This window comes from Peromyscus leucopus, chromosome 7 (assembly GCF_004664715.2).
Source record: "Peromyscus leucopus breed LL Stock chromosome 7, UCI_PerLeu_2.1, whole genome shotgun sequence".
In the NCBI taxonomy this organism is placed as follows: Eukaryota; Metazoa; Chordata; class Mammalia; order Rodentia; family Cricetidae; genus Peromyscus; species Peromyscus leucopus.
The window spans coordinates 115,763,998-115,778,906 of NC_051069.1; the positions used below are offsets into that span (position 1 = coordinate 115,763,998).

General features: G+C 55.0%; 1 protein-coding gene across 6 annotated transcripts in view; it reads left to right on the forward strand.

The window, feature by feature from the left end:
* Window positions 1-14,909, forward strand: part of Osbp2 (oxysterol binding protein 2) — a 160,541-nt gene that overhangs the window by 130,783 nt on the left and 14,849 nt on the right. For all 6 annotated transcript variants that reach the window (XM_028870681.2, XM_037208132.1, XM_028870682.2 and 3 more), the window contains one exon: window positions 3,540-3,796. In XM_028870681.2, coding sequence (XP_028726514.1) covers window positions 3,540-3,796 — 257 coding nt within the window. The remainder of the gene's footprint in view (window positions 1-3,539; window positions 3,797-14,909) is intronic.

Sequence of the window (14,909 nt, forward strand, 5' to 3'; positions counted from 1 at the left end):
GTCTACCAACTAAACTACAACATCAGCCCTACCACATCATTTTATAGAGGGGCCTTGAGCATCTGTGGGGGTTCTGGAACAACTCCCTAAAAATACTGCATTTAATACATCTTTCCAATGTGGATTTTCTATTTGTGAGATTTCTAGACTCACTGTGACCAAGTCTCAGTTGGTGTTCAGCTCTGTTTCCACCCACAGCTGGGATGGGATTATCCATGGCCTCTGTTTGAGCAGCCTCAATGCGGCTGCAGGAATGTGGTCTAAGGACCACCATCTCCTCCTCCAGGGGCAGCATGTATGTAGAGATGGCATGGAGTGTGACCATGACTGGTTGTTGGGACCTTGGGGCTAGGTGGGTCCTGCCTTCGGTATGTGTGGTTGGTCTCAGGGAATGCCCACCCAGGACTCCCCAGTCCCTGGTCTTCTGTAGCAGTTCCAGCCTTGCCTTCTGACCTGTCAGTCTGCTCACCTTGCCATTGGTACCAGGCTTGTCTTCTGCTTGAATGCTACACACTTCCTTTTGTTGAAGGGAAGGAACAGGACCCCTCGGCTTGGGCCAGAGCTTCCTCCACCAATGTGCCCCCCAGCTCCCCACTTCACCACTCACTTCCTCCCACATCCTGCCTCTGTGTGGGACCCGCCACCCTGTGCTGTAACACGAATTGCCAAATCCAGAGCCAGATATTGGGGTGAAAGCTGAAAGATCAGAGAAACAGAACAGGCCAGCCATCTTCTTACCTCTATGAAATCCTCAGCCTCAAGAGAGTGAGTTCCTGTTTCTTCACACCTTATGGAACTTTCTGTGCCCAGACATCACTTCCTGGGATTAAAGACGTGTGGGCTTCCTAGTACTGGGATTAAAGGTGTGTGCCTCCACTGCCTGGCTCTGTTTCCAGTGTGGCCTTGAACTCACAGAGATCCTCCCGAGTGATAGGATTAAGGGTGTGTGCCACCACTGTCTGGCCTCTATGTCTAATCCAGTGGCTGGCTGTGTCCTCTGATCCCCAGGCAAGTTTATTAGGGTGCACAGTATGTCACCACACTGTGCTACTGCTGGCAACCAGAGGGCATGTACCAGCCCCTCAAATCATCCATCCTTTTATTCACCCCACCTTGTCTCCCTGGGAGGACTCTCCCTGCCTGTCTCTGTGAATAGACAACCATCGCTGACCCTCGTTCCTCCCCGAATGGCGAGACAAGTACATCCTTTGTCCCCGGGATCAGAACAGGGGCCCTAAGAAACATGCACACAGGCGTCCTGTCTACCGACAGGACAAACAGAGGAGCAGTGACCATCCCCCTGTTCATCACGTGGGAGGGTGTCCGGCTGCTTGGGCGTCAGAAACTGGGGGTCATGTTGAGGTGGGTCTGCAGCCAGCAAGCCCCAACTGGACCCTCCTGGCTGGAGAGCCAGCTGCTGGGTCCAGCTGTTGACTGGGTGTTCTGGTTGTTGGCCCAGGAAGGTGGCAGGTGCTTCAGTGCCGGGGTCCTCAGCACCAAGACACTGGCACAGATAGATCCGAATATTCTAGAATTCTCTTGCCTGATGACCCCAAGGAGTCCTTTAAAAAAAAAAATAGAGTAATGGATTTCATTAGGTCGCTTCCACATGTATGCGTCATATGCTTTGCTACATACCACATCACCCTTGCTCATTCTACCTCCTGCTCATCTCTTTTCTCTCCCCAAATAGTTCCCCTCCTATTCCCATACTTTTTTTTTTTTTTAAATCCATATTCTGCTCTTGAGAGAAAAAACGATACTTCCCTGAGCCAGGCTTGTTTTACCTAACACGATGACCTCCAGTTCCATCCATTTTCCTGCAGGCGATATAACTCGTTGTGTCTCTCTACCATTGGTCCCAATGGAATTTAGGCTGGTTCTATGCCTTGGCTATTGTGATTGGTGTCATAATGAACATGGATCTGCGGGTGTCTCTTAGAGTCTACTGAGTATATGTCCAGAGTGACCCTGTCGGTCTCAAGACCTCTTTTGTCCCCAGATCCACATTACTAGGTTGTTGTGTGCAGTAGCTGAAGCTGAGGCTTGATACCCTGAGTACCCGGCACACCACTAGGGATTCAGAGGAAAGGCTGAGCCAGCAGTTGGAGATGGAGTCAGGCCCCTGTTCTGCCCCTCAGGTGCTAAGCCCTGAGCCCGCAGCTTGGCACCCTTTCTCCTGCAGGGAGGGAGGGAGGGAGAGAGGGCCGCTGTCTACCTGCCGTTCCAGGGAGGCCCAGAGCACCGGTCAGTGGCCCCAGTGGCCTCCAGACACCGGATCACTCAGGGCTGCAGTTACTCTGGCCTGTGGAGGAGGGGCTGGATATTAGCCCAAAGCCTCTGCAGTCCTCAGGGACACGGTGTGCAGTAGATGCTTCCCCTCGGCTCCCCACTGCTTGGGTCGTGTGCAGCCGGCCAGCCTGGCACTGCTGTGAGCTCAGGACACACTCAGAACAGTGACCAAGTTATGTCCACCCACAAGTACCTTGCCTGCTGTGGGAGAAATCTGTTCTCTCAAAATATGCATTCTTTTTTTTTTCTTACTTTTAATTTTATATCTTGGGTTGCATATTTCCTTCATCTAAGAAAAGTCTTTGCTGGTTATTTCTAAAACAAGGCATTTCAGAAAACTTTAGCAGACAGGCACTGGGAAAATCACAGGCCCATGTCAGCCTGGCTATCCCATGCCAGCATTAAAGCGGCAGCAGGGTCGCAGGCCAGCTGCCCACGGAGGCTGCTGTGGACACCGGCCAGGCTAGCAAGAAGGGAAAAAAGGACTCCCGTGCTACTGTGTGAGTCGTGAGAGGGAACAGGCCCTTGCACAGAAGCCCCGGTTGACTGGAAGTGAGGGGCCATGTTCTCTTTGTGTGTGTGTGTGTGTGTGTGTGTGTGTGTGTGTGTGTGTAGATGTGGCCATGCTCTGCAAGGGGGCGGTGGAGAGTAACAGGAAGAGGGTCTAGAGTAGGAATGGCAACAAGCGAGTGGCCTTGACTGCGGCAAGGGAGTCTCCAGGCAGACTTTGGAGAGGGAGTGGTGTTGGATTGAGCCTCAGAGAGTAAGTGGGATGAGAACTTGAGGGGGTATAATGTTCCAGGCATCGGGATGTACAAGCAGGGGTACACAAGTGTTTGCAGGGCAAGGGACAGTTGGCATGACTAGGGATGGGCATGGAGTTAGCCAAAAGTATTGGTTGCCCTGGGATGGCTGCGAGATAAGAGGAGTCCTGCTGTCTTCTCAGGTATCTGTGCTCCACCCAGCATGGCCTGCTCTGACCTAGTAGAGCTGGTACCCTCTGTGCAGGCAGGCACCTGGAGTCGGGCTCTCCACAGCGCCCTGCCATTCTAGCCAGCCCCCCTTCCCTCCGGTGGACTCAGCTGGACATGTGTGGGCCAGGCTAAGGTGCCACAGGCCTGGCCAGGAGCATTGCCGGACGCTGTCTAGGGCACTGAGCACTCTCTGGGGTGGTTCTCTGCCCTCGGCAGTCCAGACAGCAGAGACTCTCGCCTGGTTGGTTACAGCAACTCTGTCTCTCCCTTTAGATGATTCCGGGGATGACGACGAAGAGCCTGCCGCCCCAGGTGACAAGAGTGAGCTCCACCACACCCTTAAGAACCTCTCACTGAAGTTAAATGACCTCAGCACATGCAATGACCTCATTGCTAAGCATGGCGCCGCGCTCCAGCGCTCCCTGAATGAGCTGGACAGCCTCAAGATCCCATCGGAGAGCGGGGAGAAGCTGAAGGCTGTGAATGAGCGGGCCACCCTCTTCCGCATCACCTCCAATGCTATGATCAACGTAAGTGCTCCCACCGCCGGCGACCGGGAGACTTCCTGAAGGGGAGGGGCTCCCCATCAGCGCCAGGTCCCAGAGCGGGTGGGTGCTTGACAGGCCTCCGATGCCGTGCCTCCGAGCGGTTTTCCGAAGCCAACACCCCCGACACGTGGCAGTATTCTGTTTATGTCATCTCCTCCGTCCAGCCATTAACTGCTGAAGATATTTATTTCTTATTGTTCTTTTTTCGGGGAGCCGAGGACAGAACTTAGAGCCTCACACATGGTAGGCAAGTGCTCTTTCACGAGGCTGTAATATTCCACCCAAGGACAAACATTTATTTATTTGTTTATTCTGTGATGTGTGTGTGTGTGCTCACAAGCATGGCAGCTTATAAACTGTTCTCTTCTTCAGCTGTGGAGATTCCAGGGATTGGCAGCCTTAGTGAGTGGCAAGCGCCTTAACTACTGAGCCATCTTACCAGCTCCAGCGGAAGCAAGGTCTAGCCCAGTGTCTTAGCCAGGGTTTCCATTGCTGTGATGAAACACCATGACCAAAAAGCAAGCCGGGGAGGAAAGGGTTTATCTGGCTTACACTTCCACATTGTAGTCCATCACTGAAGGAAGTCAGGACAGGACCTCAGACAGGGCAGGACCCTGGAGGCAGGAGCTGATGCAGAGGCCATGGAGGAGGGCTATTCTGCTTACTGTCTTGCTCATCATGGTTTGCTCAGCCTGCTTTCTTATAGAACCCAGGACCACAGCTCAGGGATGGCGTCACCCACAATGGGCTGGGCCCTCCCCCTTCAATCACTAATTGAGAAAATGCCCTGGAACCAGATCTTATGGAGGCATTTTCTCAACTGAGGTTCCCACCTTTCAGATGACGGTAGCTTGTGCCAAGTTGACGGAAAACTAGCCATGATAGCCAGGCTGGTGAGCGACTCACTCTAGCCAAGCTGGCCTCAAATTCGCTGCAATCCCTTTACCTTAGCCTTCCGCAGCACTGAGGCGTGAGTCACGGCTGCCGGCCTTCGTGGATATTCCTTTGACTGATCTGATAAAAAGGAGTTGCGGTGGACTCTGCTCAAGGCCCTCATGGTGGAGAAAGCCAAGGCCAAAAGTTGAGAAGCCGGGCGGCGGTGGCGCACGCCTTTAACCCCAGCACTCGGGAGGCAGAGCCAGGTGGATCTCTGTGAGTTCGAGGCCAGCCTGGTCTACAAAGCGAGTTCCAGGAAAGGTGCAAAGCTACACAGAGAAACCCTGTCTCGGAAAAACAAAAGTTGAGAAGCCAGTTCAGTGGGCCTGCCCAGCCTGCATAATGGGGACATTGCTGTGACCCTGGGCCTCGCAGCTGCTCCTGCTCTTTCCCTGTGTATACCCCAAAACATGGGGTCAGGAGATATGTGTGTGGGGTGGCTAGGACTTCCTTAGAGGGTAGAGGAGCTGGGCCTGCTGATGGCCATGCCAACCCAATCCTAGAGAGAACAAGTGGCCAGTCTGTACACTGAGACACTCAGCTGTGGGAGTCCGCCACCCTTCCTGGCCCCAGAGTCTCTGTTGCTGGGAATAGGAGCGAGGAAGAATTCTCTATGGTAGGAATACAGTATTTGATGATACTTCCAGACCTTTCTTCAGTCTGCTGCTGGTGTTCCCCAGCCCTCCATCCTGCACACTCGGGTCTGCTTACCATGCCCTCATCCCATCGACTCCCCTGGAGGTGCTCATCGAAGCCAGAGGTACCAAGCTTAAAGAGCCAGCATGTCATGGAGCTGAGGCAGAGACAGCATCCAGACAGGGAGACTGCTACAAAGAACTCAGGGGTCTCCAAATACAGCTCAGGGGTATCAGACTATCGGGCGACAACAGGCAATGCCAGGGCCCAGGATCGCCCCCGCTGGGGCTCCAGGCCCTGCAGCTCAGAGGTCAGGGCAGGTCCAAACTCCACCCCAGGTTGCTTCCTCAGTGTGCCAGCAGCATGACTGTGGGGCCCAGGGGCCACTCACCACCCACATCTGCTCGGCTGTGCTCAGGCCTGGGCCTGGCCAGGGCTTGGGAGTTTGTGGCCTGGGACCCCAGGCTGAGCACAGACAGGAGCACCCTCCTCCAGACACCTTGGCAATATGTCCCCCACGTGCTTATACCAGGGTCTATCCTCAGACCCCACGGTGCTCAGGGCGGTGGCCAGCAACCGGTGATAAACACACCGAGGGCCGCTGGGCGGCAGTGCCGGAGGTAGCTGCCCTGTGCATGGTTCTCACCATCAGGCCGCTTCCACTCACTGTCCTCTTTCTAGTTCACGACTACGGGCCCTGGTCAGTGACCCACTCAGATACTGAGTGTTTAGTGCCATGATGTCGTGTGTGTGTGTGTGTGTGTGTGTGTGTGTGTGTGTGTGTGTGTCCCCCCGTCCATCCTGCTGCGCCTACCCCTGTCCCATCTGTCTGGGAGTCGCCCCTGCCCGCACTGCCTTCCACCACGATGGAAGTTGCTGGGCCCGGGGAGATTTGACTTCTCCAAGATGGTGATCCTCGTAGATCCTGTAGTGAAGTCTGGTGAAGTCTTTTATCATCAGTGTTTACAAAGGCATAAAACAGTCCCTAGTGCATAACAAAATGCTCTACCGGACACATAGCACCCCACCCCACCCCCGGCTTGGTTCTGAGGCCTGTTTCCCGTTCTAGCCCTCCAAGGAATCATGGGACGGTCTGCCTCACGTGGTGGGCGCTGCACCGTGGAGTGGCTAATGGGAACCTGACCTAGGCCACCTCATCAGGGCATAGGGTGAAGGCTAGTTGACAGACACTTGTAACCCAGGCTAGCCCAGAGGCCCAGCTTGTTCTTGGGGGGCTTCACAAGCACCACTTCTTGCCTGGCCGAACGGGGTCTGCTCTGGGAGGGCGCTTGCGTGGCTGGCAGACACCACGTGTCCAGACCCTCACTGGGTGCCAAGGGGGTCTATAGGCAAGCTTGCCTGGGGGTCGTGGGACGTAGGGGTCACCCCTGGCCGGGGCTTGGCTTTTGTGCTGATATGAGGAGGCCAGCGGCACCTGAAGCTGAGGCACCACGGGTGTTTTCTGTCCCTGCTCTCCAGCTGTGTGCTTCCCTTGTCAGTGCCACGGTGGCCTTCGCACTGGAGTGCAAAGCAAGACCCAGAAAAGCCTCCCGAGCTCCCAGAGTCACCAAGCTGGGATGCCAAGCCGGAACTGCGGGGTGACCCAGTACAGGAATGATGGCTCCTGGGGGTCGGCCCCCTGGGGTGTGCAGAGGACTCCTCCTGCTTGGCTCGCTCTCTGGGGCCTTGGCATGATGAGACGTCTGTCTCTGGGGCCGGAGCCAGGGCCGTGCACATGATAAGCATGACTCGGCCACTACACACTTTCCCAGCCAAATCCCTCCAGTACGTCTTTCCGTCCATCGTTCACCTTGGGCTGCCCTGGGACCCCGGATAGCTGTGGCTGAAGGCTGGGGACTCAGAGATGGAAATCACCCGCAGCTGTTTGCAGAAGGTACAAGCCACCCCTGCCCAGCCCCTCAAATGCAGCTCCAAAGTGGTCCTCCGCTGTGGACGGCTGGCTGCCTTCCTTTTCAATCCCCACCCTGCACTGACTGATATGAGTTGAAGCTTCCAGCAGCCCACACCCAAGTCTGGAACGCCTCTTGCACGGACCCCTCGAATGGAGGAGATTCTCCCTTCTCTAACCCACCCCTGGCCCTAGCAAGTGCCTGCGTTTTCCACATTAGTTCTGACTGTGCTTCCGTCCTAACAGAGCAAAAAGTGCGAGCTGGACAAGCCCTGCTGGGAACCCCACCCCACCCAAGGCCGAGAAGCCAACAGCAGCTTCTTACCCACCACTTCACCCCCACTTCCCCCAGATGATGACGAATCTGGCATTATTTGGCCTCCAGAAGGAAGGGTCCTTTACAGTCCTGAAAGTGAGCTGGATCATAGGCCTTTTGGTTCCAGACTACCAGTGAGACACGTGACGGGGTCCCTGCACAGTTCCCAAGAGCCCCGGCTCTGTGGCTAGTGGAGCAGGCTCTCCAGCCCACTGCCCCCCAAAAGGCAAGATGGCATCCTTACCTCCCGCCCAGTAGACCCCTCCCTGTGTCTGAGGACACCAAATGCCACTGAAAGGCCTTTGCTGGTGCTGTGCTGTCCTTACCTGCAGTGACTCTGTGGCCGTGTGGCTGCATAGTTAGGGAGGCCCTGCCCAATGGGCATATCACCAAACCTTAATGAGCCCTCTCCAGGCCTGTGTGCAGGACTCAGCAGGAAACAGCAGACCCTTCCTGTCCCTGGCGCTCACAGCCGGGCAATCTTTCCTAGGGATGCATTGTCTCACGTGTATTAGTGGTGGACCTTCAGGGTGGGGTGGGGTGGGGAGGATCCAGTGGAAAGAGAGTTCCAGAAGTCAGTCCAGGTCCAGCCAACCACACCCTCATAGGAGAATGACTCTCGGGTTCTAGTCACAGACACCTCTCTTCCCTGGGAGCAGAGAACAGAGGTGGTGGCCACGGAACAGGCCCTGGCGGGAGAGAGGAAGGGCCAGTGGTGCTGAGGTGAGCCCAGGTCTTTGTGATTCCAGAGCAGCCACAGCCTGCTGCCTCATGGGAGGAAATCAGCCCATACCTCCCATTGGCTGGACGTGGGAGGGCAGGAAAACCTCACCCAAGCTTCCTTTCCTGCCTCCCCTCCTCAGCATCCAACAGCATCCATGGGCCATAGCGTTTCATAGGCTGTTCATGGCAGCACTTGGCCCGTACTCCCTGAGAGGGCAGGACCTTGGCAGCCCCACGGTCCTGTAACCCCTGTGCCTGGTACAGGGCCCAGCACACAGGACTTCAGCACACCAGAGAGAGAGAAAAAAACCAAGGGGAAATTGTGAAAGATAGTCGGAGCAAATGAATGGATCTCTCGGTGTCTGGCAGAATTCCCCAGCGGATAATCGTTCAGCTGATAAACGCCAGCCCAGCAAATCCTGCTTGAATGATTGCTTGGGTAGCTGTGAATTAGCCCTGCCACTTAGGGAAAATCTCAGCACTGGTAGATTAGCTTGGGAGCGTGGAAGACCCTTGAACTCCTGTGAACCATGGAGAGGGGCTTCGCCAAGTTCAGCACGGGGACGTGTCCCTCGTTGTCCCCGTGTCCCAAGCCTAGGAGCCAGGGCACGCCTCGCAGCGTAGCATGAGGCAAGGGTCTGAGCAGGCTGCAAGCTCACACTTTGGTGCTGGGTCCTGTAACGCAGAGGGAAGAAAGCTGCCGGGCTCCCTCGTTTCTGCTGACGCTGCTCAGCTCTGTGATGGGGCCAGGTGCTTTGAAGAACAGGCCTATGGTGTGGTGGTGGTGGTGGTGGGGGTCATCTGCCTGCTGGGTGACAGCTGTAGTCCTCCTTCTTCTGCCCATGTGAAGTTGGTGTCCTCCAGCTTCACTGGCGGCAGCAGCAGCCGCATCTGTTTTACTTGGGTCCCCAGAGTGGTCATTTTTGTCTCTCTTCCTCTTCATTTGAGCAAATCTTCCTGCTTGGAGAATGGGCTGGCAGTGAGGCCAGGGCAGATATCTGTAGACATTTCATGGACCCTGGGGGACAGAGAAAAGAGGGCTGGTGCCAGAAAAAATGCCCGGTGCCACTCTGACTTGAAGACAGAGCCAATTGAGATGCCTCCTGGGTGGGAACAAAGGCCATCAAAATGGCCTTCGAAGTGCGAGCCCAAACCAGGAGAATGAGGATGCTTGCTCTCTGAGTGTCCAAGCACACATCAGGGATAGAGAGTGGGAGGCAGGACGAACCTGAACTCTGCAGAAGCATCTCACACACCCAGGCCCCTCCAGAAGGGCTGGGGGAGTGGGAACCTAGAAAACCTTTTTTTTTTTTTTTTTTTCCCCCGAGACAGGGTTTCTCTGTGTGTAGCCCTGGCTGTCCTGGAGCTTGCTTTGTAGACCAGGCTGGCCTCAAACTCACAGAGTTCCGCCTGTCTCTGCCTCCAAGGTTCTGGGACTAAAGATGTGCGCCGCCGCCACCGCCACTACCACTACCACCACCCCCACCACCACCACCACCCCCCAGCCAGGAACCTGAAAAATTTGGACACAAGGTTGTTGGGAGAGCCCACTGAGTAAGGGCACCTGATGGGCTTGACCTGGAAAGACAGCCAGTTGGAGAAGGCTGCAGTGTCAGAACATAAGGGCGTCTAGGGGGTGTTAAGGGGAGACAGATACCTGGACGGGACATTAGTGGGTGCAAGCAGAGGGGTACGTGCCGCACCGTTAAGTACTTCATAGAAATTAAAAAGCCATGAGGGTCTCTCTCTGGGGCGATCCCACAAAGAAGGAATGTGACAGAAGAGGCCACTTGCTATTGGGAATGGCGGGGACTTCCCCAAAGCCTCATCTGCTTCACCAGCCAGGAGGTGCATGGGGCTCCTTGGGCCAGCCCAGCAGGGGATCGATGTAAGATGCAGCATCACCCTGGTCCTCCTGGGACTGTGGAGCAGGCTCTTGCTAGCTGACCAGCATTCTGTCCCTGACAGCTTGCTCACTTCGGGTCTGGGGAGGTGGATTAAAAATAGATTCCAGAATTGTCTGAAATCAGCTAGCAAACCGGCAGCCAGATGGTACGCATTCCTCCTGCAAGGGGTGAACTATTTTGAATATGGAAAGGCTATTTTGGAGTTTTAATTGAAGCATAGACCTGCCTCCCCAACACTGAACATGAATCACAGCCAGGAGGGCCCACCTAGGTCAGGGGAGGTCTAGAACCTCGGTGTTAACCCAGGCTGTGATGTCCAGACCAGAGTGCCCTGGCCTCATTACCCTGGAGCTTGACCTGGAGGGGACCAGGAAGGAGGGATGACAGAATAATGGCTTCACCAGGCCACGGGGGCTCTGAACTGACCCCAGTACCCCCATTACAGGCTCAGGGGTCCCCACTCTTGATTCTGGACACCTAAGATGGACAGGCATCTTCCAAAATAGTAATCTCTGGTTCAGGCAGTGTGCCACTGTGAGGTTCCATTCAGCTCGGGCTTCTTGTATTCATAGGGCCAGGGGGACAGCAGGACCCTCTTGGTCCCAGTGTGTTTACTCACTCTGGGGAAGTGGGGACACTCGGGGAGACTGTGTGTCCCCGCCATTTCCTTTCCATTTACCACCTTTGAGCTCCCAGGCCATTGAAAAGCAAAGATATCTCCAGGGAATCTGGGGCCACATGAGGATCAGCCTGATAGCCACACAGCCTCAACCCCGGCATCTTGGAGAGACATCTACCCAGGAGCTGAGACACCTAACTACCTCTATAGAACAGATATCAGATGCACAGGTCCCAGCAGGTCTTGGCCTAGCCACAAATGGAAACAACCACACACACACACACACACACACACACACACACACACACACACACACACCAGCCTCTCCTCACCCAGGCTTATCAGGTTCTATTGTGGAATAGTGACTGAAGACAAAGCCAGCCAGCCACATGGGCTGGACCTTCTCTCTGGACAACTGGCCATCTCCCACCTCCTATGTGAGCCCAGTGGCTGCTCATCCCAGCTCCCAGTCCTCCTCACATCATGGAGGATGAAGGTAACCATGGAGATGGAGTTTTAGAGTAGACACTGACATCCAGGCCCAGCAGGGTTCTCACTCTACAGACCCTCCCTTGAGCTGGAGAGGCTGCCACAGGCTGCACACAGGCCAAGCAGAGGGCCAGGTAGGCTGACCCGTGGCCGCTGCTCCTGCCTGTGTGAGGAACTGTGAGGTCACCACCGGCAGGATTAGGATTAGGAATAGCAAAAGCGATTAGAGTTTGCCCTTCCCCCGGGTACAGCAGGCAGAGGTTTCCAGGTCAAACTGTGTATCCCATGGACACCTGCTAAGAAGAAAGGGAAAGTCCCCAGTGGGTGGGCAAGGCCCAGACTTTCCATCCGGGAGCCAAGTGAGGCCAGGCCTACGTGGGAGACCTGCCTTTTGGGGGTTCTCACTCTGTGTTGTGGCAGCCCCATGCCTTCCCCACAGGGAGCCCGGAGCCCTGGCCTGCATCTCTGTCCCCGAGAGTACCAAGGTTCCCTGCCACCCTTTCACAACTCTTGGAAATTGGAGGAAGGGGCAGTGCCTGGGATTGAAGGCTGAGGGACAGTTGATCCAACAGAATCATGAACTGTGCAGGCATCCCGGGGTCAGGTCCTTCATCCCGCAAGGAGGCTGAGTTCTCAGAGACAGAGGGACTAAACAGGGTGAGAAGCAAGGCGGTACCCATGGGGGCCCAGACATTGGCTCTGGCTCCCAGATGGCCTCCGTCCACCCTCCATGGATTCAGTATGTGAGCCCATGGGTGTGAATGGGGAGACTTTGGGTCAGCCATCTCCAGCTGATGGGTATAAAGGAACTTTCTGGCCCTAGATAAAGTAGTGGTAGAACCACACAGGAAACGTGACTGTGTCTGGCCTTGGCCGGGTCAGCCAAGCTTTTCCTGCCCCTCCCCCACCTTCCCCTCCCTTGCCGGCCCCCAGGCTTAATCCAGCTTAGTGAACACATCCCTTAGGGCACTGCCCAGCTCAGCATTCCAGAGCAGCAGGGCCAGGCTGTCTCTCTACGCTGTGGCCAGGATGAGGCCTGCAGAAGGCCGGCGGCAGCAGCAGAGAAGACCCTGGTTGTTGGGGGTGGATACCAGGTAGGTGTGTTGGGACTGGGGGACGGGGGAAGATGGACATCCGAAGTCCACAGCCAACCAGGGCAGCCCGGCTGTGGCCAGGAGCCCTACCAGTGCAATAGCACCAGCCCTTGGTCTACCTTGGTCCACCTTGGCGCACCTTGGTGAGCTCCTTGATTTGGTGTGGGACGGGATCAACTGTGACACTCTGGGATCTGCATGTTCTCATTCTAACCACATGTGGTTCAAAGGAGGCCCAGCTGTCTGTGGGGTGTCCAACTTCCTGTCTCCCCATCCTTCTGCACCCATGGTCCCTGTGGTAACTTCAAGGAAGACGGAGGTCACACATAGCCAGGGTATGTCCAAGCAATCTGATGCCTTGTTGAGGCAGCCCCTCTCTCTGAGGTCAGGGCTGGGACCTGCCGCTTAAAGAAGGTTACTTCCAACATCCTTGTTAGTGAGCATCTCCCCCAGGCTCCGTTCCACCCTTGGAAGACCACATGGTCTGTGCCATCAAGAGGCTTGGGGACAGCAGTAAAGATCCAGCTCCACAGCATAAGCTAGCAGCAGTTTCAGTACCCTGGAAATCACGTAGGTGACATACAAGGACTCAGACCCCAGCCCTGCACACACCACCCTATGGCTGCAGACAAGCCCCCCTGACTTGGGCATGCTAGAAAGATGGCTACCTCAGTGCTTTGTGAGCATGCCCTGTCCATCTCTAAGATGAGGAAGGTCTACCAAGTCAGGAACTCTTGGGAATAAACCGGTGGGAGCTGATGGCGGGCAGAAAGGCTATGTGGAGAGGCACATGAGGACTGGAGAAAGTACAGCCCAGGAGATGGGTGGGGAGGACGCCTGCTTTTGTTTTCTAGGAAGCCCACACCTCATGGCCTGTGATGTGAGCTTATGGGATTTATTGCCATGACCTTGAGCTACCATATGATGCTTGTCCTGTGCCTCCTTCCTGGGTCTGGTTTGAAATCTTGTGAGTTATGTGAAAGAGAACAAATGCTGCTCCGTGTTGATGCTCACTGATGTGACTCGGGAGCTCTAGAGGGTGGTAGAGAGTGAAGGAACGGGACATTGCGGAGCAAGGGCCGGCCAGAGGCCTTCTGCAGAGCTGCCAGGATTCCCACACACTAGGAAGAGCCTGGAAAATGGTGGTGGTGGTGGTGTGTGTGTGTGTGTGTGTGTGTCTGTCTGTCTGTCTGTGTCTGTGTGTGTCTGTGTCTGGGGGGGAGGCTGGCATGTATTCTACAACATTCACTGCCATCTAGGAATCCCATGGGAAGAGTGTTAGTATAGACAGAAATAAACTCATTACATGCGACTACACAGAAGCCAGCAGCTGGACTTAGCAGGAGTTAGGTGGTTTTCTGGGCTGAGCTGGAGGGAAGGTTTGAGAAGCCCAGGGATTGAGGGCATGAGCACTAGGTGCTTGGGCAGATGCAGCTGGTGGCCTACAAGGTCATATCTAGAGAGTGCACCCTCAGTGTCCTTCCAGACAGACCTTTGAAATGGCACGGCACTGCTCCCATGTCCCATGGACGGTGTGCAACACACATGATGCCCAGTGGGCTGGTGGCTTAGTGCATCGAGGGTGGGGAAGCAGCGCTTGGAAAGTGACAACTGAGAACACTCAGGCTTGTGGGGCCCAGGAGCCATGCCCTCTGCTGGGTTAAAGGTGCCAGGAAAGGGCAAGCCTGGTGGTCCCTACCTCAGGCCACCCTCTCCAGGGGTAGCTGAGAACAGAGCTGATGAGCCAACCCTTCTGCATAAGGATATAGTAGAACCACCCATGGATGTAAAAAGAATCTGGATAGCATAACAGGCCACAGACTTGACCAAACTTACAAGCAGTATGATGACAGATTGTTTGTCAACTTGACACAAGCTAGAATCAGCCGAGAAGAAAGTCTCAATGCCTGTGCTAGGTTGGCCTGTGGGCATGTCTGTGGGGGATTGTCTTGAGTTAGTTGATATGGGGAGATCCCAGTCCAGTGTGGGCAGCACCATTCTCTAGACAAGGATCCCTGAACTGTAAGAACCAAGTAAGCAAGCAGCCGTACAGGCATTTTTGTGTGTGTGTGTGTGTGAGCCAGTGTATTTTATTGAGGTAGTTACAGGAATGTGGGTTCAACGGTTACTTACAGGAGCAGAAATGATTCCAAGATAGTACATCATCAAAAGTCCACACCAGCATGGGTGAGAGCTCACGAAAGCTCAACAGGTAGACCTGTCCTTTCCAGGCAGTTTGGTTGACCTCTGTCTCTTCCAGACATCTAGACTTATCTGAAGAGCATCTCTCGCAGTCCTCACTGCTTATTTATGCTTGGGAAGGAAGAGCCTAGTGAATCTGCTCAGTTTCAGGGACTTCCTGAATCCTCTGAGTTGCTTACTTCCTGAGCTTAAGGGGAGTCTCTCTAGGTTGGAGTGTTTGTTCTACCCCCTTATGAACATCCTGTGTCTTAATGAGCTTCCTTC